The 24,848-nt window shown below is 33.8% G+C and overlaps 1 protein-coding gene across 1 annotated transcript; it reads left to right on the top strand.

The window, feature by feature from the left end:
* Positions 1-9,783: 9,783 nt before the first annotated feature.
* LOC128989873 (outer mitochondrial transmembrane helix translocase-like) lies at positions 9,784-23,377 on the top strand. Its single transcript, XM_054411967.1, has 7 exons — positions 9,784-10,255; positions 13,947-13,991; positions 14,200-14,377; positions 16,180-16,380; positions 17,422-17,618; positions 18,539-18,723; positions 19,716-23,377. Exons 1-7 carry the CDS (start codon positions 10,112-10,114, stop codon positions 19,855-19,857), a joined length of 1,092 nt encoding a protein of 363 aa, XP_054267942.1. The 5' UTR covers positions 9,784-10,111; the 3' UTR covers positions 19,858-23,377.
* The last annotated feature ends 1,471 nt before the right edge of the window (positions 23,378-24,848 follow it).

Genomic DNA, 24,848 nt, shown 5'->3' with positions numbered 1-24,848 from the left:
AGCATGTGTTCATAATAAGCCAACTACCCACAGTATACTAGCAAATTACAAATACAGTACAAAAGGAAAAACATCAGTTGTTACTATTAAGCAAAGATTATACTGAAGATTAATCAATACATGATACCATGATACATTGTAGCATAGATAAAACATACTCCCTTAGTTGTGTTGGTTAGTCTATGATTGTAGTCAAGGGTAGCAGTGAGAAGTCTGGGATCTGTTTATGACGATTAGATTAAGGAATCTGCAATCCTAAAATGCTATGGGAAGGGAAGGAAACAGGTCCGCGACGTAGGAAGTGGTGAAGGAAGTAGTAAAGGCAATCATAAAATGCTATGGGAATAGAGGGAAACAGGTCCGTGACGTAGGAAGTGATGAAGGAAGTAGTAAAGGCGAGCAGTCCGGAATGTGGGGACTGTTTATTACGATAAGATTAGGGTATCTGCAATCCTAAAATGCTATGGGAAGGGAGGAAAACAGGTCCGCGACGTAGGAAGTGGTGAAGGTAGTAGTCAAGGCGAGCTGTCTGGAGCGTGGGAACTGTTTATGACGATTATATTAAGGTATTTGCAATACTAAAATGCTATGGAAAGGGAGGAAAACAGGTCCGCGACGTAGGAAGTGGTGAAGGAAGTAGTCAAGGCGAGTAGTCCGGAGTGTGGGAACTGTTTATGACGATTAGATTAAGGTATCTGCAATCCTAAAATGCTATGGGAAGGGCGGAAAACAGGTCCGCGACGTAGTAAGTGGTGAAGGAAGTAGTCAAGGTGAGCTGTTCGGAGTGTGGGAACTGTTTATGACGATTAGATTAAGGTGTCTGCAATTCTGAAATGCTATGGGAAGGGAGGAAAACAGGTCCGCTACGTTGGAAGTGGTGAAGGAAGTAGTCAAGGCGAGTAGTCCGGAGTGTGGGAACTGTTTATGACGATTAGATTAAGGTATCTGCAATCCTAAAATGCTATGGGAAGGGCGGAAAACAGGTCCGCGACGTAGTAAGTGGTGAAGGAAGTAGTCAAGGCGAGCTGTTCGGAGTGTGGGAACTGTTTATGACGATTAGATTAAGGTGTCTGCAATTCTGAAATGCTAAGGGAAGGGAGGAAAACAGGTCCGCTACGTTGGAAGTGGTGAAGGAAGTAGTCAAGGCGAGTAGTCCGGAGTGTGGGAACTGTTTATGACGATTAGATTAAGGTATCTGCAATCCTAAAATGCTATGGGAAGGGCGGAAAACAGGTCCGCGACGTAGTAAGTGGTTAAGGAAGTAGTCAAGGCGAGCTGTTCGGAGTGTGGGAACTGTTTATGACGATTAGATTAAGGTGTCTGCAATTCTGAAATGCTATGGGAAGGGAGGAAAACAGGTCCGCTACGTTGGAAGTGGTGAAGGAAGTAGTCAAGGTGAGTAGTCCGGAGTGTGGGAACTGTTAATGACGATAAGATTAAGGTATCTACAATTCTAAAGTGCTATGGAAATGGAGGTCCATGACGTAGGTAATGGTGTAGGACGTAGTAAAGGCGAGCCGTGTAGAGTTTGGGAATGGATTTATATATCTCCAATACAGTACTAAGACTGCTTTCAGAGTGAACTAATGATTTTCCCCGAGCAAAGCTCGGTCTCCAGGTACTAATATTAGTTTGTAGTTTATTTTGAAACAGACCCCTACTCATTGTAAATCCAGGTTTAGTGATTTGACAAATGTATATAATTTTAGTTAGGGACGTATCTGGTATTTGATAACATACCAACAACAGAAACAATCCAAAAATCCTTAAAAAAACTTGAATTAATTATTTATAGTTTTTAATTTTTTTTAATTTTTATTTCTAATTTTTATTTTTTTATTTTTTATAATTAATTATTTATAATTTAAAATTATTTTATTTTAATTTTTGATTTTGTTTAATTAATAATAACTTGTAGTGGAAATGTGAACAAATAGGGCCTACGCATGAATTTTGAACTGTGTGTAGGCCTCCTACATTGTAACAGATTGATTTCATTAGTACGTGTAGGGAAATAAATGTGCACGTAATATCTGTATGTAATCTGTACAAGCTAAGCAATTCGCCACGATCGCATTAAAATTGTAATCGTAAAAAAATGTTTTACTGCAATAGATTTTTCTTTGAAACACACACGCAAACGTCGCCGTCATGTTAACGTAATGTTTCACGGTGAAGGCTATGGTGGGCGTGGTCTCTGTAACATGCAAACTAAAGTGATTACTTCTCGGGACATTGAACTACTTACTTCTTATACTTATAAAGTCATAGAACACATGATTCAGATATGAACGATAAAACCTTTACCGAAAATAACCTCCAAGATATAGGTAAACTACCATAATGTAACTTCTAGTAGGATCTTTGACTGTAGATTTACTTACCGTAAAGTAGATGTGTTCCGCTCTTGTGAACATTTTTTACCTTTAAGAATAAAAAATACTTATATCAATTGATCATTTGTCGAAGTGTGAATTATCATCCAAATATAAGTGTTATACTAACAGCATATTTTGTATCCAATTGAACTAAAATTTTTACGGTATGAACAGATAGAATAAAATTAAGTTCAATAGTAGTTAGGGTAGACCTACACTATATAAATGGCATCATTGTTCGTATATACAGAGTGCCCCGTAAGTAAACAGCTGAACTCTGGGAAATGTTTCCATGGGGGAACATTTAGGGGAAATCAACAATAAATAAAAATGGTGCATATTATACGCCATTTTTTTACACAAACATTTTATCTAGTGAATGGAACGAATTTCTTCCATTCACCAGATAAAATGTTTGTGTAAAAAAATGGCGTATAATATGCACCATTTTTATTAAATGACTAGCTGTACCCGCGGGCTTTGCCCCGTTTTACTTCATAAGTGAGCTCGTTCGCATGGCTCAATCACGTCCTGGTTGAAGTTCGTTCGCTACGCTCACTCACATTTAGAATGGAGCTCGTTCACTGCGCTCACTTGCCTTCAGGTTAGCTCGTTCGCTACGCTAACTCGCCTCCAGGTTGAAGTTTGTTCGCTACGCTCACTCATTTGTACCCGCGGGAAGTGAGCTCGTTCGCATGGCTCAATCACGTCCTGGTTGAAGTTCGTTCGCTACGCTCACTCACCTTTTGGTTGCAAATTAGCTGTTGCCATAGTTAAAAAAAATAATAGTGCTGCACCCTGTTGGTAATCCTTGTAAGTTTTTAATGATTTTGCAAATCATAGAATCAACTTTTTAGTTGAAACAGCTGACAAAATTATTTAATTCCCTTTTAATATGAATACTCATAAGGTTAACATGGGGAACTATAGAGCCACTGGGGCGGAGCCCGAAAGGATTTTTGAGATAAGAATATGCCTATATGTTAATCGGGAATGTGAGCTATCATCATGCCAAATTTCAGCAAAATCCGTCCAGTGGTTAATGCGTTCACTTGTCACAAACATACATCCATACATACATCCATACATCCAAACTTTCTCATTTATAATATTAGTAGGATAATTTTAATCTTTGAACTTTCGAACCAATCTTTATGGAACTTGGTATTATTGGAGTATGTTTAATATATGGTAGTATTATCAAATTAGGTCTATTATATTCATCCATATTTATATTATAATGTTTTTCGAACTTACGTGTATTTGAGTAAGTTGATGCCAAAATATTGCGGTCAAGACTATTCAGTAAAAAGATATATCGTTATATCTTTAGCCAATGGGCAAGACATACCTACCCCCATTGTACTGATCAAGATCCACCCCAAGTACTTTTACACATAATTTTTGTTAGAAACACATAACTATTTTCTTACAACACAGTATGACAAATTGTATTTCAAACGGTTGTGTTGGTACAACTTCTGCAGATAATACGACTCCCCTCTCTTTAATTCATATCTTCAAAACAAATCATCACTCTGTATTTTAAAATCTATACTTGTATTTCCGTTTGAAAAATCAACTAAATGTAGTCTTTGTATGGTAATTTGTTAAATTGAATAAACGTTTTGTACAGAATATCAAGTTATCCAATTAAAAACTTAAAATAATCTCGTAGATTTACACGGCAATGGGAGATTCCACGATCTATAAAGGTTCTTTTGTTTGGGTCGTCAAGGATATTTCGTATTTAGTGCTAAAGAAGGTAATTGTTTCTATAATTGGGTATTTCAGTCTAAAATGGATGATGAGCCGTCTTTTGTTTGACCAGTTCAAAAAGCCCCAAGACCTAGACCGCATCAACATGGTGAGTGTAGCTGTCATGATAAATTTTGATTGTTGGTCCGTATTTTTTAACTTAATTCTTGTGATTTGGTTAGATAGTTTTTACGAGTAATTTCAAGTGTTATGCGATTTATTTTGTTTAGCAATAAACACAATAATTGTAAATTCTACCATTATTTGTGTAAGCTGCACCTATTTTAATGTCCGATGAAATTTTGATGAAAACATAGAGTATAAAACACACTAATGACAGTTACTAAAGTAAAATTGAATGATCTTTGTAGTATGGAATATTTATTATTGTGCTGTGTACTGCACGTTTTGCAAGGACTTCAAAGCAAACATGATACGGAATCGAATACGTAATTTTTCGTTTCAACTTAAATTATAACTTATGGTATTGCCGGCAGTTAAATAGATAACGGATTATCTTCGATCGTAAATATAATTGTTTGAACTTCAGATTAAGATACTACAACTACATAATGAAACCCGGTAGTTTTTGATCTTGTAAACCATTTATTAGGTTTTAGCTTATTTGGATTTCCCAATTTAATATTATGAATAAACCATAAGGGATCATTTATTGTAGTTTAGGAGTTGTATATATCTTTTCTTTCGCCCCTAAGAAACATACTAAAGTGTAGTTTCTTGTTTAATTTTCGACGTCCTTACTGAATGTATGTTACAATTTAATTATACCACTATATGGTACTAAATAAACAAGTTATATTATATAAAAATAAATTGTACTTATTTTTAAATACCTATAGTCACTATAGATTGGCAAAATGCGACCAATCCTTTCGAATGTACACCGTATGTATGCATACATTTGTATCACGTAAAATAACAATATGCAAACAACTGTAGACGAGAAAATATTAATTAATCATAGAAACTCAGCATTCCAACCAAAGAAGATGAATAGCAAAAACTATAATGTTATTAGAATAACACAATATAAACTTCGCAAGCAGTCAGGGCGGAGCCCTAGGACTGTTTAAAAATAAAACTTACTATGCCCATCAACCCAGTATTGGCTCTATTTATGAAACAAAAAACAGCTCCAATTGGTCAAGTAGTTTTCACGTTATTGACATACTCCAGACTTTCAAATCTAATGTTCACACTGTGTTAGTTCCTTCCATCCAAGTCATTGACTTGAATTACTTGATCAGTAATGTAGGGCCTACCCAAAGTATTAACCGGCAACTGGGTTTTCATATATTATTTTTAAGGAAAACAAACATACGTACAATACCTTTTTATAAACATTTTGTAAAACAGACAGTCAATAAGACGATACACTTAAAAATAAATCCACCACGAATAACAAACATTGTTTATTAAATTACAAACAGAAACATAACTGTAAAGTGTAAACAATACTACTTTAACAGTTCTCGTGTGTGGTGTATAACAGCTTTGGTTGCTCTTTAGTTTAAATTAGTCTATTGTATATAGTTGCATGTCTTTTTTTGCTATATATTTACATTATTATTAGTAAGTGGAATATTCATATAATAACACCATTGTAACTATAATGCCTGCAGTACACTATCGCCGAATGTAGGCGAACTAAGACGAACGCGATAGTGTACACGGTGTGCTCTGTACATTCGGGGTAGTTCGCATCGCCAACATTCGTGTTCGGGTGCGCTCGATTTTTTGGCGGTCTCTCGTCACGAATCAAAGGAGACGAACTAGGACGAATTAGTGTTTGGTATCGATATCCGATATATCGGAAATATCGATATTTTGGTTCCGATATATCGATATTTTTATATCGATATTAGACTTCCGATATTATTGGGATATCGATATTTTACTTCGATATTATCGTTAGAATTGATTTTAGCAATTTTTCAAAGAATAATGCAAGAATAAAATACAGTTTAATCTTTTCTGAACTTGTTTAGCAGTTATTAAATATTATTAATAACAAATTTATTTGTACACACACACTATTCCATGTATCTAGTTAAATATATTTTTGTAATCTGGTTGCCTCTGCCTGCATTTGAATAGTGAGTTGGCACGGTTGGCAGAAGTGGAGTGCCAAAATGACGTGACGGCAGTGAAAACCAATAAACACCATTAAATTCTGTTTATTTTTTGTACACAAGCCTAAAAAATTATAAATCGATGGTTATATGCACAAACATTGTATGTCCAATTTTTTTCACTTTTGACATTTTTATATATTTGGAAAGCTGTAGTCTTCATCTTTCAGATCACACATATTGTATGTCCATATTACAACAGGAAAAATAAATATAAATTCTCAAAAAAAAAGTCTTCACTTTGGTATGATGTAATTTTATCCTGCACACTTGTAGCATGTCCAATGATTGCAGTACCAGCTGAACAGAGAAAAACTCCTTTAGAGCACAGATATAGTATCTTTGGACGTGCAATGATTGTGCATAAAAATACAAGGCCTACTATCTCTGGTATTTGTTTTTCATCTTGTAGTATGTCCAAAAATCTGATGATCTCAAGTGCACTCTTATAGTATGTCCACATTTTATTTTACAATTAGGTTAGGTTTAGGACATATAACATCAGTGCACAACAGAACATAACACCAAAAAAGAATCAGTGAATTGGCTAAAGGTCTTTCAGTATAAAATCTTTATACTGTTTACTGTTATCTTAATTGAAAACTTTTATTTCTTTGTTAACTCTACACCGTTTTTCTTTGTTAGTTTATTGCTCTCTCTTGTTAATGATTTAAACTTTATTTTTTGTTATTTACTTAAATCAAATTTATTATTGTTATTCATTAATGCTTAGATTTGTTTTTGTTGTGACTGTTTGGATTATTTTCACTTGTTTTGCCAACCAAAACTTGCTAACCAACCAAAAAATAGTACATTGTGCAAGGACGATCACCTGAGGTCATCGTTTTTTATGCCAACATTTAAAATTAACCAAACAATTTTAAGGAAAAGATTTATAATTGAATAAAGCCTAGATAACAGCCAAGAAAGTTTATTTTTTGTTTTCTGAATAGCTTTGTTAAAGTTCGAAAGTGTACAAAGTATAAAATATTTTATATCTGTGAGTCAACTACTTATTTGATTTAAACATCAATTTAAAACATTTTATAGACATGACCATTTTGAACATACTTTAATAAATTCCTTAAAACCCAAGTGATCACAGAACAGTATGTGTATTAAATTTATTTCTTACTTTTTTAGCCAGGGGGTGCCCATGATAACAGTTGTTTAAATTTTTCATTCCTTACTAAAATCATCTAGGGGCAGTTTTTGTTTTGCACACTCGTAGCATGTCCATAGATCTTCGCGTTCAGAAGTGCACACATATAGTATGTCCAACATGGTTTGATTTACAAATTATTTATAAAAATGTGGCTTGAATAAAGATAAAACTATTTATGTAGATGCATTTTTAATTAATGTGGCCAATAAAATGTATTTAATTCAAACATTTAACAGTTTTAGTTTAAGTTTCCCCCAAAATACAAACTTTGTTTTTGCCGTTTCCGAAAGTTTACCAAAATGGACATACAACTATTGTGCTTATAACCATCGAAATGGTAAACAATTTAACGTGTCATATGTGTGCATCTAACTGTTCATGGTGCTACTTTCCTGTTAAAGGGAACATTCATTATTATCGATTATTTCTTTTTGAATATCGATATTTTATTTTTCCATCCGATATATTGATTATAACAAATTAAAACATATCAGCTGACAACTTAGATAAGGATAGGCTAAATAAATATTGTTCAGTATTAACAAAGGTACTTTCCTGCTAAAGGGACATTTTTATATCTAGGCCTATGATTTCTTTTGATGACATATCGATATTTTTTTTACCAAACCATCTGTATATATTCCTTTGTTTTAATATCTTCAAACGCATTTAAAAACAAATTAAGAACTAACCTTGTTTAGGCAAAAATAATAGCCTAACTTATATCTGGATTAGGAAAAGAAACTATTCAACCTAACATAACCAAAGTCAACCAAACTTACTGTAGTGTAGGCTAAGTTACCGTTTCAAAATTCCGTTTGATTACAGAAAATGCATATGGGGAATAGGCTAGCAAACGAAATATTGAAATAATACAGCAAGCTTGGTTGGTTAGGATAGTTTAGAATAGTTTCATTTCAATAATATTTTTTAAAATTGTTTGTAACGGTAATTTCCTGTTAAAGGGATGCATTGCGATAGCATTCCAATTCCATTAATTTTTAACGATATTTTTCCGATATATCGATATTTTTGGTCCGATATTATCGGAATATCGATATTGAGGCTCCGATATTATCGTCGATATGAATATCGATATTTTCTTTCGATATCCCAACACTAGGGCCGACGAATGCCTAGCGCAGACGGGCACGAACATAGCCAGTACAAACTCGCCGTCATTCGTAGTCACGGACGCTCTCTTTATACAGTATTTACTGCAGTGCTTGTGTAGTTAGAGTTACTTTTAGTTTTTGTTATTTAATTAGGCCTATTTACTACTAGATCTTGTATAGATAAATTAAACAAAGTATTTAGTGTTCTAATGAGAAAACACTGTTATTTTTTAACTATACCATAGGGAGCGTGTTCTGTGACCGTGGGATAATTTAATTGTATATATACATATATTAATATAACTTAAGAAAACAAACATTGTAATAAAAATGTAATCATTAATTTTAAAGTATTAAGCCACAGAGAAGTAAGAAAAATAGGATACATTCAAGTGGTGTTTAACACCAAACGGAAATTATAGAATTTCCTCTAAAATTTTCTAGAATAGTCTTCAACGTTAGCGTGTTACAAAAATTTAGGTGCGAATGTTTTCCGCGAATACGCAATATTGGGCTCAGCACAGTTCGGCCGAAGTTAGCCGATAGTGTACTTGGTTAGTTCGGGATGGTTCGGGCTGCACATTCGTCAACATTCGTGGTCGCAATCTGACCCGAACCATAGACTAACCAACACAAGTAGACTTCTCATCCCATTGTAAATTTTGAAGCACGTTTTTCGTGTCTAGTTCATGTACGTGACACAAGGGCGCTAGTGTCGATGAAACTTTGTTTACATTATTTTAGGGTTAATTTCTTGATTTGTGCTTTACTGTTTGGTTATATAACTAGGGGACAAGTTATTGTTTATGATTAGATCGTATTATTTGGTTAAACGAGGTTTTAAATGGCTGTAATAACGGGACACAAATTGTAAACAAAACACGACCTCTACATAAACCGTACATGAACTAACAATAAAATTGTCTTCAGCTGTTCCATAAGGATGATAAATCTAAGGGAGTATGTTTTATCTATGCCCGAACATTCGGCCATCGGCGAAACATTCGGGCAAATGTTCGGCGATAGTGTACTGGTAGCTTAATCATTGGCTTTAAGTAGATTTTCCACTTACTTGTATGCAAAGTCTCCTCTCTTGTACTCTCTCTTGCCATAAGAGGAAGAAGAAGCTTGTCAATTTTTACGATTCGCTCTTCGCTCTTTTCTTCTGCTCTTCTGAGTTCTGCTGTTCTTTTCTTTTCTATTTTCTTGTTCGTGTTGTTAAGGTTAAATTTGTGCTAGGTTAGTGATAGGCTCGAGTTTGAAAATGAGTTTATTAAATGTAGAAATGACGAATTTGTACTTAACCTAATACACTTTACACAGTTTGGTCTAACATATTTGTTGAAGCAAGTATATCCTAACTTGAATAGGCTAGGTAGGATAAATTAACTCTAAGCAGTTTTTAGGCAGGTCTTGCACACTCTCTTTTTAAACCATAGGCTATTTTAAACTTTTAAGTGAACTTTAATTTGATGATAAATTAGTTAAAATTATTTTAGTGTCCTATAGTTTTGACTAACACGAAAGATCACAAGTAACATTATGGGGGAAACAATAACAAGAGGTGAATTAGTAGGCTTGTTTGTCAAAATATCCCTAATTAGTGTTGCCTCATACTTCAGTATGAGATGGATGTTAAATCAAATAGATCCAACCAGAAAGCAAAAGAAGAGTGCTAAATCCAAAGTAAGTAGCCTAGTTATGTTATTTAAGTTAAGTTACCTGATGATTTTCCTGTAATTTTAAAGTTAATGTCATCAGCATAAACACATATTTCCACAAGCAACACACGACAGTGCATTTGGAATCGGTAATTATTCCGTATAGGTGCCTCCAAACAAATTTTTAATTTTGATATCTTACTTAATAGTTTTTTACCTCCTGAATCCAAATATACCATTATTTTTCACAGCTGATGAATATTTCTCAAGATATCGCCGTAATAAGTAATATACAACATTACAAAAAACAAGGTAGGATGGATGGCATTTACAAGTGGAATGAACTATGGGTTAAGTAAACCAACAGCTGATTGTTTTCAATCATAGTCAAGCAAATGGAAGTGACAACTTTAATTAGCTAACTCTGATTCTGCAATATGAAAATCACCTGATTAAGTTACACTTTTCACTTTCTAAGACCAATAAGTTAATAATGTATTATTGTTACCAGTATTTTATCCTTATTAATGATTTATTGATTTATATTTCGCCGTTTAGAAATTACATAGTAAAATGGTGCTATTATAACATAACCTAACCATAGATAAAACATACTCCCTTAGGGGTCTGACTTAGGGGAGGTACGAATGAGGCATTTAGTTCAAAATTCCTCCGTGAACAGCGCTGTAGTAGAAAGCATTTTGGCAATGAAGGTTTACTAATCGCAAAAATAGTTCTGTTCATAAAATAAAATTATAAATGTCTCAAATTCAATTTTATTTTTTTTTAATTATAAAATTAAACTGTCATAACCTAACCGAACTAACCAAACTTGCTGATAAAGAAATAATATAACAAAAGTTTAGTTATCGGAAAAATAATTCTGTTTATTAAATAAAACTAGAATTTGCTCAATTAAAATTTTATAGCCTAATGACTTAATAATAAAACTGTAATAACCGAACCAAACCAACCAAACATGCTGATAATAAAAAAATCTTGGACAAAAAGTTAACGCTACCAGTAGGATTCGAACCCAGGACCTACAGAATATCAGCCCGGCACGCTAACCATTAGACCACCGAGGCCGATGGCTGCTGACCGTTTTGTTACGGTAATGGCGTTCTCTCAGCTAATAAGAAGCCCACAGCTGTCATCGTAGCCTCTTCTATACCTCCCCTGAGTAAATACCCTCCCTTAGTAGATTTATCATCCTTATGGAACAGCTGAAGCCAATTTTATTGTTAGTTCTGTACGGTTTATGTAGAGGTCGTGTTTTGTTTACAATTTGTTTCCCGTTATTACAGCCATTTAAAACCTCGTTTAACCAAATAATACGATCTAATCATAAACAATAACTTGTCCCCTAGTTATATAACCAAACAGTAAAGCACAAATCAAGAAATTAACCCTAAAATAATAGAAACAAAGTTTCGTCGACACTAGCGCCCATGTGTCACGTACATGAACTAGACACGAAAAACGTGCTTCAAAATTTACAATGGGATGAGAAGTCTACTTGTGTTGGTTAGTCTATGACCTAACCTTTTTAGAATGAGAAAGCAAACTCCTTTTGATGTCAGAAAAGGCATGTCAGGGTGATAGGTCGTGCTTTATGTGAATTGGTGACTGCATTAAGTCCTTTGAAGGTAGGTTACAGTAGATTAGGAAGGTAAAGTTTAGGATACCTATAATGTATCGAGTTGTTAGTTTATGTTGCCTGCAGACTGTTTTTGTAAAATTAAAATCCAGAAAAAACACTTCAAATTACTATTTCAAAAATGCAAGCATTTTTGAAAAAGTAATTTGAAGTGTTTTTCTCAGGATTTTAATTTTACAAAAACAGTCTGCAGGCAACATAAACTAACAACTCGATACTTTATAACCTAAACTTTACCTTCCTAATCTAACCTAACTTCAAAACACTTAATGCAGTCACTAATTCACATACAGCAAGACCTACCACCCTGACATGCCTAAATAAGAACTACATGTAATTAGTCCACCAGTCCAACTATATCTCCATAATGTGACGAAATTCCTATTATAGAGAACATTAAGTTATTTGACTACATAATCACTTGAAATGTTATCCATCCTATCTTGTTTATTGTAATGTTAAGTATGTTTTTACGGCAATATCTTGAGAAATATTCATCAGCGGTAAAAAATAATGGTAAATTTGGATTCAGGAGGTAAAAAACTATAAGGTAAGATATCAAAATTAAAAATTTGTTTGGAGGCACCTATACGGAATAAATACCAATTATTTTTATTAGACATGATTGCTTTCTATCCGATAAATATGATTTGAACCACGAAAAAATGTGACCTCTTACTACCATATCTTCTAGTTTGAGTTAGAGTTTTTGTGTTTATACCCTAGATCAAAAGCCTTCGTAAGGTCCATTAATATTCCTATAGGCTAACATTTTCGTGGCTAACAATTGAATTTATTATACTTTCAAAAAAACTTGAAGCAGCCGTAATTGACTTTCAAAAAAACTTGAAGCAGCTGTAATTGTTGATCTGCCTGAGCGAAAACCATGTTGGCCACCAAACAGAAGGTCGTTATTTTCTATAAAAGACACTACCGGTAGCCTAATTTTCATTGCTTTTCAAATAATTTTGAAATAACTGGCAGAAGTGATATTGGTCGATAGTTTTCTACGCACTGAGGGTCCCCCTTTTTGAAAATAGGCACTCCTGAGATACTGGGCAGGACTTTACGGCCAGGCAACTTGAAACTGCAATGGAGAGCAAGATGCAATCAGGAACATTCCAACCCAAGTTTATTTAGCCTAATTAACTTATGTTATCTTCTTAGAGTTGAATCATCACGTACAATTTTATTATTAAAACCGTCGGTAGGCCTAGACTTATTTTTAAACGTTTTAATGTTAAAGTGGTAATTTAAGTTACGTTAGCCTAAGCCAGACTCAAAAGTCATTTTAATTACTAACTTATTTTTAATGTTTTCCGACCTGCTGTGTCGGTTTAGGTCAACTAGGCATAGGATGATAACTTAATGCTATGGTATTCTACAAATAGGGATAGGCTAGAAATAACATGGTTGAAGTTTGTACTCATTGTAACCTAGCCTTATTAACCCTGGCTGTTAATGGTGACTGATTCAATGTGTATACACCAGGCTTAGCTTTTCTATGGAGATTTTTTTTTTGTAAGTGTGTAGGCCTATGTATACATTTAATACAGTTAATATTAAGTTTTTAATGTGTTTAGAATAAATTTCTTGTTTCATTGATAAAATCCAGAAATTGATGCGCTAAATATTTACCCAGCGTGAGCCCTCACGTTATGGTGAAATAGTCGCAGCTGCACTTTTGGATTGAAGATCTAGTGCCTACCTCAATCAGTCTTTTAAAAATCTCTTGTTTGCCTTTTTGAACCAAAAGTCTGCTTACCAAGTTGTCTTCTCTGTCCACAGTTTATTTTTACCTAATCTTAGTTATAAAGCCTGAAGCAGTTAAAAAAGTAAAATATAAGTTAAGAGTGTAGGCCTACTGGTAATCATATCTTCTTTGTCAATATAAAAGTAAAGAAACTGTATTTCTAAACTTGTAAAAATCCTCCATATATGGCTTACTGAAGACACGTTAGATGAAACATTTTAATTTTGTACTTATAGTTAGGCCTGTAGACTTATTAGACTTAACCGAAACTTTGTACAATTTTTATTTTTCCTCGTTTTTCAGGCACAACAGCAGCTTAAAAAGCTGGGAATCCTGAACCCATCAACAGTAAGTATACCTAATTAATTCCCTTTCAGTTATTGTAGCCTATTTTCATTTTGTTGTAGTAGTTAATTCTTTCCTACTTGAAAGTTTCCATCATAAAGCACAGCTGTGGTTAAGTTGATTTGTTGTTTAGGTGTATTTATTACTTGGAACTACTTTATGAAACACACAGTTATACTTTTTATATCTAACTCTGTTATTCTGTTTGCAGCTTTCTGAGTATGAAATAGTTATAGCAAGTCATCTTGTCATCCCAAGTGAAATACAAATATCCTGGGAGGATATTGCGGGTTTGGAAGACGTTATACAGGAGCTCAAAGAGACCGTCATTCTACCTATTCAGCGCAAAGATCTATTCACTTCTTCCCAACTGACAAGGGCACCTAAAGGTAAAGGAATTTGAAAGCCGCTGTACCCTAAAATTATATCTTGGTAATTTCTTGGTTAGCTTCAGTGCCGTATTTAGGATCTTTGTGGACTCCTGCTGCTCACACCAGAAAGCCCTTTAGATTCAGAATCTTCTTTGCAAGGCCGGCGCTTGCGGGGCTTAGAAATATGTGGTATTGTTTCAACTCAAATAACATGCTATGTTTATATCATATACAGTAGAACCTTGATAACAAGTCACCCTTTATAACAAGGGTAATTTTCAAATTCCCTTGAAATTATTTACCCATAATCACATGTTTTTGCAAACCTCGTTAAGAAGTCAACCTTGATAACAAGTCTTATTTTGTAATTCCTATGAGAGTCTTGTTATCAAGGTTCTACTGTATGTAGGCTATATTCTTTGTTATCGAGGATCTAATCAGGGAATAAACCTAAGAGACTAGCTAATAAATAATTCTATTTGGTCATTCAAAATGAATGTAAGGAATATCTGCGGTCAACGCCTTTTTACTTTAGGTTGGGCCAATAATTTTGAACTTACTGTCGGGGAAAAAAGTTTAGACACTCGAGTTTGGAGCTCTACAGAAAAGTAACCAACTAACTTAGAAAAACACGTAGTATATATAAATTTTCGTTGTTTAATTCTACGTATCCCTGTGAAAACAAAATTTTTTTAGCTTGTTTAGGAATTTTTTTATGACAGTCGGAAGGTAAAAACTCTCTGTTTTTAGAGGATCAAAAACCATCTTATGACTTTGGAAATTGGCACAATGTAAACTAAACGGCGGAACTTTATCCGTAGAATGTGTAGTGTGTGCTTAGTTTGAACTTCCTTACGGTAGTTCAAAAACTTCTTTTATTAATCCTGCTCATGGGTAATTCTGATCACGGCCAAGTGACCAATCAATTGCTTAAGATAAATTAAAGCTCATAATCAACTGATGGTATTGTACCCTATTAAAAACAGATGTAAAGTAAAAGATGTTGGCTATCTTACTTACTCGCTTGTAATAGTTTTTGATGGGTTGGCATAATTGAAATCTTGTTTTCTTTGTCTGCTGACTTGCCAATTCCCAGACAGCTTATGAGTAATTTAATAACGATCTATGGCCTGCTCTATATCTGCTCCTGCTAGCCCCTCTTTTGCAGCTGTACTGTCTAATTGTCTATCACTTGATTGTTCACACTTAATCTCTACACATTTTATGAGGGCAAATGTCTTTTCCAGATTTGGTTTTATATAGGTGTAGGTTTTTATGTTCGTAAAATCGAGCAACCTACAAATCTTTGATCCTCGCTGAAATAAAAATAGCAGATATGATCAAACACTTAATTTATTGAATATTTTTGTTTCTTGAAGAATTGTGCAGTCAAAAGATAGATTTTTCAATTTTCATAACCTAAACGTCCAAACTTATTTCTTATCTTTTCTTTATCAGGTTCCTGTGATGTTCACCTATAACACACGTTATCAATAACATGTTTGTTTGTATTCAAAACAATTACTGTGTTGTCAAACAATTACTATGACAAATTAGGTTGTGTTCTGATCTATTGGACATTAGGTTTATAGGACTCAATCATTGTAAATATTCATAAATGGTGCCAATTTAAAAATGTGCAATGTGAAAGGATTTTCCAGTTGATACTCTTGGAATTTAATTTTTGCTAAAACATCAATGATATTTATGTTTATTTTGTTACATTGTTCTCAATCATTCAGAGGATTAGGCTACAACTTACGTTTGTCGGCAGTTTAGCCAACTTTAAAAATCACAACCTAACTTTTGTGTGATCGCAGGTATTCTGCTGCACGGACCACCTGGCTGTGGTAAGACACTGATCGCCAAGGCAACGGCTCGCGAGGCTGGCACACGCTTCATCAACCTGGACGTGTCAATGTTGACGGATAAGTGGTATGGGGAGAGTCAGAAGCTAGCAGGAGCTGTGTTCTCTCTGGCCATCAAGCTGCAACCCTGCATCATCTTTATCGATGAAATCGGTTGGTAACAGTTCGCTCAGCGACGTTCTGGCAATTGAGAGAAATCGGAGGGTTAGGGAGATATGATCAAATGTAGTATACCCTCAGCAATATGGCAGTGCCCATGAATGCCAGATAAAATGTTATGTTCAGGAGCACCACATATTGCCAAGGGTATAAGGACAGTCTTTTCTCATTACAGGATGTCTAAATATATTTAGGTCTCTAAACAGTAAAATCAGTAGAACTAGTGGGAAGTCGTACAATTTCAAAAAAAAAGTAAAAAAAATGATTTTTGATAGTGATTTTATATGTTTTCCGTGGATTTAAAACATGTAATTTTCCAATTTCGATTAACTCTAACTAAAATCTGAATTCAGTTAAAACTGAAACAAGTTTGAATTTCCCTCTAACTCATATATATTAGGCTCCATGTTCTCAACAAAATCAACACACAGGAATAGTAATTTAAACCACTTTAACCATTTGTTCGGATTTTCAACTAGGAATTTTAAAGTTTTACCAATGCCGTCCCTTGCTTTATACTAAACAGTCACAGCACACTTGGATACAAAATATATTACGACCTTTTCCATTAATTCTTTACGACTATATAAGTTGTATGGAACAATACACCATCTAACGTTTCGGTTATGCCTCGGTTCTAATCCAACATAACCATAATTCGACTCAACTTTAAGTCTTGTCACTCAATCCTAAACAGTATTTGATAAGATAACTATAACATTTCAATGTAAAAATTACAGTGGAAGAGTGTAGTGAATTAAGGTAAAAGCTCCTTTCTCAACTTTGATTCTTGATAATTGGATACTTAATACGCCTCATGAAGCTGGCTTCAAATTTTAGCATTATATGACCATACCTTACCAAATCAAACTTTTACCAATGTTTACAACTCACTTTTATTTTCACTGATTGCATTAGTAGTACTGCTTGAAAAAAATACTTAAAATATGAACATGAATTAGGATAAGATACATTGAATGCTCTATTGTGAATTTACAATGTTAGGAAGTTGTCCGATGTTCATTTTTTGGTCAGATTCGTTCCTGAGGGCGCGCAGCTCACACGACCACGAGGCCACGGCTATGATGAAGGCTCAGTTCATGGCTCTGTGGGACGGACTCACCTCAGACCCAGATTGTACTGTCATCATCATGGGAGCCACAAACAGGCCTCAAGACTTGGACAAGGCTATACTGCGCCGTATGCCAGCTACCTTCCACATTGGTCTGCCGGTCAGTGCTTCATTAGATTTCAAGCTTTAACATGTTCCCTACAAATCGGTTTTGTTAGTGGTATGCGGGCCAGATTTTTCTACTTCGGGGCAGGTCAAAATCGGGTTGCTTGGAAAATATTGATAACAAATATACAATACATTGATTAATGTTGTATTGTACATTACCTCTCACAATCACAATGAAACCTCAAACGTCCACTGGAGTCATGACAAAATCTTCTGATATCACAGCAAAATTGTGAACTTTATCCATTGTCTTGGCAAAAACTTAATGTTTTTCAATAGCTTGTAACGTGCCATCATTCTGTAACGGTGTGGTAGTCTGTGGCGAGAAAATAAAATGACCCATTTAGGACAGTAGTGAGCGAGTCGACTGTAAAATTGTCTGGGTAGCTAAAGTAGATAGCATGTATAGCTTTCTTTGAAATCAGAAGGTCTCTGGCACGAGTTAAAGCAATATAAATTCTGAAACCAGATACCCTTTTATATTAATAAAAACTCTGACTATAAATAATAGGCTCAACTTCTGATGCTATATAACAATACAAGACCAGAGTTCCCTTACTTAAAACATCATAAAATACAATGGTGTGAATAAACACAAAATAAACAAGTCAAATGAAATTTCACCTAAGACCATTTGATTTTAAAACCCATTGCAACCTAAAAGAATATTTTTAGAAAAAGAAAATCAACTGTAGCATCAGCTCTAGTCTCCGGGTGCTGTTCAACTGTTAGGCCTTTCTGGCGCCTGGTGCCGGAAACGGCGATAAAGTTCTCGTGCATGGAAACATTTTTGGTGGAATTATTTACTTTTATTTTATTTTTAGGCACCTTTTATTGGATTGTTTGTAAATGTTTTGGATCTATGTGTTTTAATATTAAATGACAGAATAATAAAATTAAAATGTGATTCAGAAATTGAACCAACGGGTGGCCATCTTCTCATTGATAATGGAGGGAGAGCCGACAGCGAGTGACGTAGACATTCAGAAGCTGGCTCGCATGACGGATGGCTTCTCTGGCTCTGATATACGCGAGCTCTGTCGCAATGCTTCTGTCTACCGCGTCAGAGACTACATGCGTACAGGAACTGGTTCCAGGTACTAAATCCAAGTTGTATCCATTTTGGTTAAAACTCTTAAAAATGTTAAAGAGGTTTGCAGTCTCTTTTGACCTTGAATTCACCAATTCAGATAGACCTCTTATTTGTTAATGTAGGGTAATTTGTCAAGGAAAATGGGTGAGCGGATATTAGAATGAACTTGTACAAATAATACGGATAAATTTAAGTGGCTCTAGTTTGGAATCAAAGTTATCGTTGCATTAAATTTATAGTCTGTTGTACTACTGACCATCCAATATTTTTTTGAATTAGGCGTCAAGTGTTCAAGGTTAACGATTTAAAGGTTCAGGAAACTTATCCAGAGTCGCTAAGACACAAAGACCCATTTGAAATAAAGTTTTGTCATACGAAGAATTAAGTTTTATATAAAAAGAATTGCTTGTCATTAGCACACAGTAAAACCTCACTAACTCGACAACCAGTAGCTCGACAGTCAACCGCTGACAGGGTGCACGTCTCACTGGCTTTGTCTTACTAGTACATTCGATTTTTCAAGTAATTTATTTAGGACATTTAGTTTTAATTGTTGAATATTCAACATTTCTTTGAATATAGTTTACTCAATATGTAAAAATACTCACGCAAGTAATAAATATGTGTGTAAAAATTAGTCAGTTTTATATTCATATGTCTACTTGGCCGCAGGAGATAATCAGAATTTTGCCCCGATTACGGAAGAGAACGATGTCTACACGATGGTGGGAGATGCTCATGATTTTGTCGACGACGATGACGTTTCCTTGACCGCGGGAGTTGATGATAAAAATGTTGCCCCGATTGCGGAAGACGATGATGATGTCTACACAACAGCGGGAGATGATCATGATATTATTGGCAGTGTCTATCTTTATTAAAGAATTTCAGCTCATTTAGTTGAATAGTTTTTTAAATCGTCCGAAACAATATTAACCAAAACGGAACCTACTTACATTTTACAGTATTATCAGACAGCAATTGTTTTATTTGCAGAACTATTGATGGAGACGGTGAAGAATTCCATGACGCTCTTCGCCCCATTACAATGGAGGACTTGACCCTCTCATTAGAAAAGATGAAGAAATCCCGAGCTCATTGCGGACCTCCTAGTCTAGTAAACATACCTCTTGACTAAGTCCCTAGTCCTCTCTGCACTTGTAAATTATTATTTTTATTTCTTTGAAACAAAGAAATACTTTTAACATTCTGAAATGTTAATTTTGGGAAGAAGACACTACGACTTGAAGTGTTATCGGTTTTGTTTTTCAGTTCTGTTGTACATAATTTTAGATAGAGGAAGTCTAGACTATAGGGTAGTTGTTGCAATCAATTGATGTTTTTGTGTTTTTGTCTTCCCTCTTTGTCTTGATCCACCATAAGTAAAGGAGAACTCCAACTATCCGAATCTAATTGGGGGGTAACTACCAGAATTTAGAGTTTTGTTTTACAGAAAATAGGACTAGTCGAGCCGAGCTTTACTATTGCTGTTACATCTGAGAAGATTTTGCAATAGAAAAATCCAGCCACGGTGGGCGATTATGATTTTCCGTAAACATGGGAGGCGAGAAAGAAGTCTAAAAGACCGAGCAAGAACAAGATTTTGCCGTAATTGTAGAAAATTACGTCGACGTTTCTGTGATCGCGGGAGACGATGTCCACACGACCGCAATTGAGGTTTTGGATTTTACCATGATCACGGCTTCTGCCTTCTGCAATAACAATTCTATGTTTAAGTATTTAAATTCTTTCTGTAAGCTAAGTTATTCGGATAATCGGCAATTCAGATAATTGGAGTTCTATTGTAGTGTGCCAATGCTGTTGTTTTTGGAAATCAGTGACAACTGTTTAGGGTTTACTACTAAATGAGCACAATTTCATCCCAGTATATTGATTATTTACGTTTACAATGTTCGTAGATTCCGTTTTGAATAAGTTAAGCATGTGGAGTAACCCACTAACTTTTATTAAACACTCGATTCAGATATAAAATCAAGCTAAAAAAATATTTCTGAAGTAAAATTACTGTAGGCTATGTGTAAATTGTAAATCATTTGGTAAAACTATGATTTTAGTTTGAGAAACTGTGATAACAAATGTATGTGTACTGTCTTAAATATGTTTTATACTTTCAATAAATTGTACTTCTGTTTTAATTTGCATGTAAAAATATAACTTTTAAAAGAAAATCCATTGACAATTTAGATCACAAACTAACAAATACATTAAAATTAAAGAGTTGAATAAGAATTTGCACATGGTTTTCCATGCATGAAAACAACCAATTTTCCAGAAAAATAAAATAATAACTATTTAATATTAAATAATTGTAGTACTGAAATCTGAATATGTGTTACTCTTCTCTAATATGACCTTTCCATGATTGAGGGATGGGAGATTGTTATAAGTATAAGACAGTGTTGCTACAAATATGTGGGTGTAATATAGTGTTTAATAGTAATCTCAAAATCAAAGAATCTGTATATAATTACGTTAAGTGAATTTTTGCGTCAAAATTGTGGAGGACTGGGATGTTGTAGAACGACGGGAGAGGGCTCAAATTAAAGGTATTCAAATGACGACAGGAAAAATAGTGAAAATCCCCAAATGTTTATAGAAAATTAGATATACCGGTAACGTAACATGTTCTCCATAAGAATAGCATTAGAAGCCATTTACATCCGATTTTAGTTTACTTCAACACAGCTGATTGTAATTCATCATTTAAGCCAGTACGCAAGAGTTGGGAATTTGCCAATTATTAGCTTTTGTAAACTATAAATAATAATAAAAAAACATTTAAAATGTTTTCAAACAAAATGATAATGTATCCTTTGAATGAAAAACCTTACAATTTATGTTATTAACAATTAACTACTTAAAAATATGGACAAAGAAGCAAATGAATACTTCAGTGTGGTCTAAACTATGAACTCGCTGAACATTTAAATAGGCCTATTATTATACAATTCGAACATGTAAAGTCAATCGCATCTTTAGGAGGAATACCACCACATAGAAACTTATACTTAGAGTAGTTTTTTTTTTATGTCGATAAAAAACATATCTAGCGTTACGTTTAGTCGATGGGATGCCTTTACACTAATTTTGTTAACCTTTACAAAATGGTATAAAATTACTAGAAACTTTCATTGGGTTGGGGTACTAATTTTGCGGTTTTTACCAAGAGCTAATCTTATCCCAACACACATGTCATATTTCACGAAGACAAACACTATTCACAAACCAGTAGGTTGTTTGTTGCCTTTGACCTAGAACCTGTTGTTAAACCTCTAGAATGAATGAAATTATATATTGAAAATAACATCAACAAAAGCAATCAAAGAGACTGTTTTTTATACAAAAGATAATGGAGTACAATGATATCCATCCTGAAACATAGATAATCTTATTCTGCTTTTGTTTGAATATTAAAATAATTTGTTTTAAACTTGAACTTTTTAGGGACTTAAGCCCTACAAGCCCCTAGTTATATAAGAATTATTTGGACAAATCAACTCTAACTTGACATAGCTGTGCTATTCCTCCGCAGTTATTTCACTATAAGTCAAGTGTTAACTATGAGTGTGTAATAATATTGGTAATAATAATAATAATTACATACTGTATAACATTGGTTCATAAAATCTATTTCAGTTATTCCATCAACAAGATAGGAACAAAGTAAATATATCTAGAAATCTTTCATTGTACTTACTTCAGTTACTTCGCTACCAAGTATTAAAAAAAAATCCTACAGCAGGTATTTTTGTAAAACCTATTTAAGATTATGATTTGTTTGTAGCCACTGAGGTAGAAATACAACTTGAAGCAGCACTGACACGAAAACTATAATTGAAAATCTAGACGTAATTTTGTTAGGTTGATACCACCAACTACAGCAGAAATCAGCTCATTGGCTCATGGCTTTACGTATGTACAATCCCACTATCCCCTAGTTCAAATGTACTCAGTAAAATGTATTTTATCCTCTAGTACAAGTGCCGGCCAATGTCTCAGAATTCTCTCATTCAGTGCTACTTCCCGTTGTATCGCGAGCTCAGTGTTGGTAACACGGTTCTTAGACCTGACATGTCCAGAAAAATTTACTTAACCTACAAGTGTTGTTGAAAATGTTAGTCAGGGAATGCTTTAAAAGACGTAGATTTAGAAATGTAAATAGCAAAATCTCGTAAAGTTTTCAGCTTGAGTATTCATTGATGTATTCTGTACACTAGCTAAGTTAATTGTAATGTTAATTAGTATTTGAAATAGAATAATAATTATTCCCTTGACATAACAGTTAAAATATATATAAATATTTTGGCCCCTTTATTGTTAACAAAATGTGTATAAAGATAGTTTACGAAGCAAGTTCAGTTATTGAGTTATTGCTTGACTTGTTATGTTAAAAATGTTGAAATTAAGAAGATTTAGTAGGCGATAGATAACTACTCTTGCAAGTGTTTAGAACGGTTTTTATTTATTAATTACTTGTTTGATTCACCTTACGAATTCAGTCTTTTATTAAAAGATTATCAATGGGTTTTAGCGAATTTCCCTATAGGGAAGTAGCTATTACCGTAGGTCTCATGGTAAGACCTAAGCCCGGGACCGATTTACTTTTTCATTTTGATGTCCCCAGAGGCCAAAAACACCATTCGTTCAAATTTTTATATATCTATATATATATATATATATATATATATATATATATATATATATATATATATATGTGTCCATCCGCACGATAACTTGAGTAATTTTTGTCCGATTTTGATGAAATTTGGTTTGAAGGTGTAAGGCGGGATAAACTTGAATGAGTTCGCGAACCAGCATGATCGGACTATGGGAACGGGGGTTTATGGGGGGTTTTATGGGGTAAAAATGGGTTTTTCCCTTTTTTGACCCTAAAAACACAAAATTTCACAATTTCTTTTTAAACCATTTTGTAGAGCTTAAAAAAACAAATAATTTAGTATATTGAAGCGTTATAATGCGCCTAATTGTTACGGAGAAAATTCAAAAAAATTGTAATTTTAAAATTCTTATGTTATTCTTATGGAGAATAAGTCAACTGTTGTAGTTTGCTTGTTTATGAACATAATTTTGATCAAATTTGGAAAATACATTAATTTCTTACTAAACCACAGTAGGCCTACCTTTTAACATTTTACATAAAAAAAAACATTTTACCCTCCCTGTTGCAGCAAACCTAAGTACTCATTAAACTACAGTAATTCTGTTTAAACAGGGAATAGGCTAAATGTGATATTTTTAAGGAGACATTTTAGTTTAAATCCAATCAGGCAAATGGAAATTCGCTAAGTCTGCAGGTTTGCTGCGGCGGGGGTATTTTTATTTTGTTTTTCTCTATTAAAGTTTGTTACAGATCATTTTTTTGCCTAATTAACCCTTCACCTGATATAATTGATTACAATGTCTGGTTCATGTAAGTTAATAATGTTACCATAGATTAAACATACTCCCTTAGTTGATATGTCATCCTTATGAATCATCTGAGGTAGTCCTTGTGCATTTAACTGTAGTGCTTTATTATTCATACATCAATACTAATATTGCAAAAATCAATATCTGATACAATTAGTTATACAAGAGGTCGTCCAGTGGTCGAAAACTCAACCGAAAATATGTAATGTATCTATTTTCACCCCCCACTGTAAAAAAACAAGCGATAGGAATTACTTTCATTTGTTTTAAATTTCTGTTTATATTTCACCACCAGCATAAGCATGGCTACCCATAAGGCCCATGTTATTTTTTTAATTATTTTTTGTGCTTATTTATATCCTTTTTTAATTTATAAAGGTATTCTGCACATCTACAGGTAAATATCTCTCTAACAGTACACGTAGATTTTCCCTGCATTACACAAGCTGAGAAAAAAAGTTTTAAAGAAACATGCTTGCCTAATAAAATAATATATAGATCAGAATTTTATTTCATCTGATAATGTGTAGGTTCTCTGAACTATACATTTTTAAACATTTAAAGAATGAATAGTAATACTGACTAAATACAGAGAGGACCTAGAAAATAATTATCGTTAATTTATTTTTTACATAATTATATTTCCTGTAAATATGTTGCTGATATTTTGCTAAAAAG

This window comes from Macrosteles quadrilineatus, unplaced genomic scaffold, assembly GCF_028750875.1.
Source record: "Macrosteles quadrilineatus isolate MER2022 unplaced genomic scaffold, UCM_ALF_1.0 Scaffold_3__2_contigs__length_128488019, whole genome shotgun sequence".
NCBI lineage: Eukaryota > Metazoa > Arthropoda > Insecta > Hemiptera > Cicadellidae > Macrosteles > Macrosteles quadrilineatus.
The sequence above is the reverse complement of the archived record's forward strand: the minus strand, read 5'-3'. Positions and strand labels throughout refer to the sequence as shown.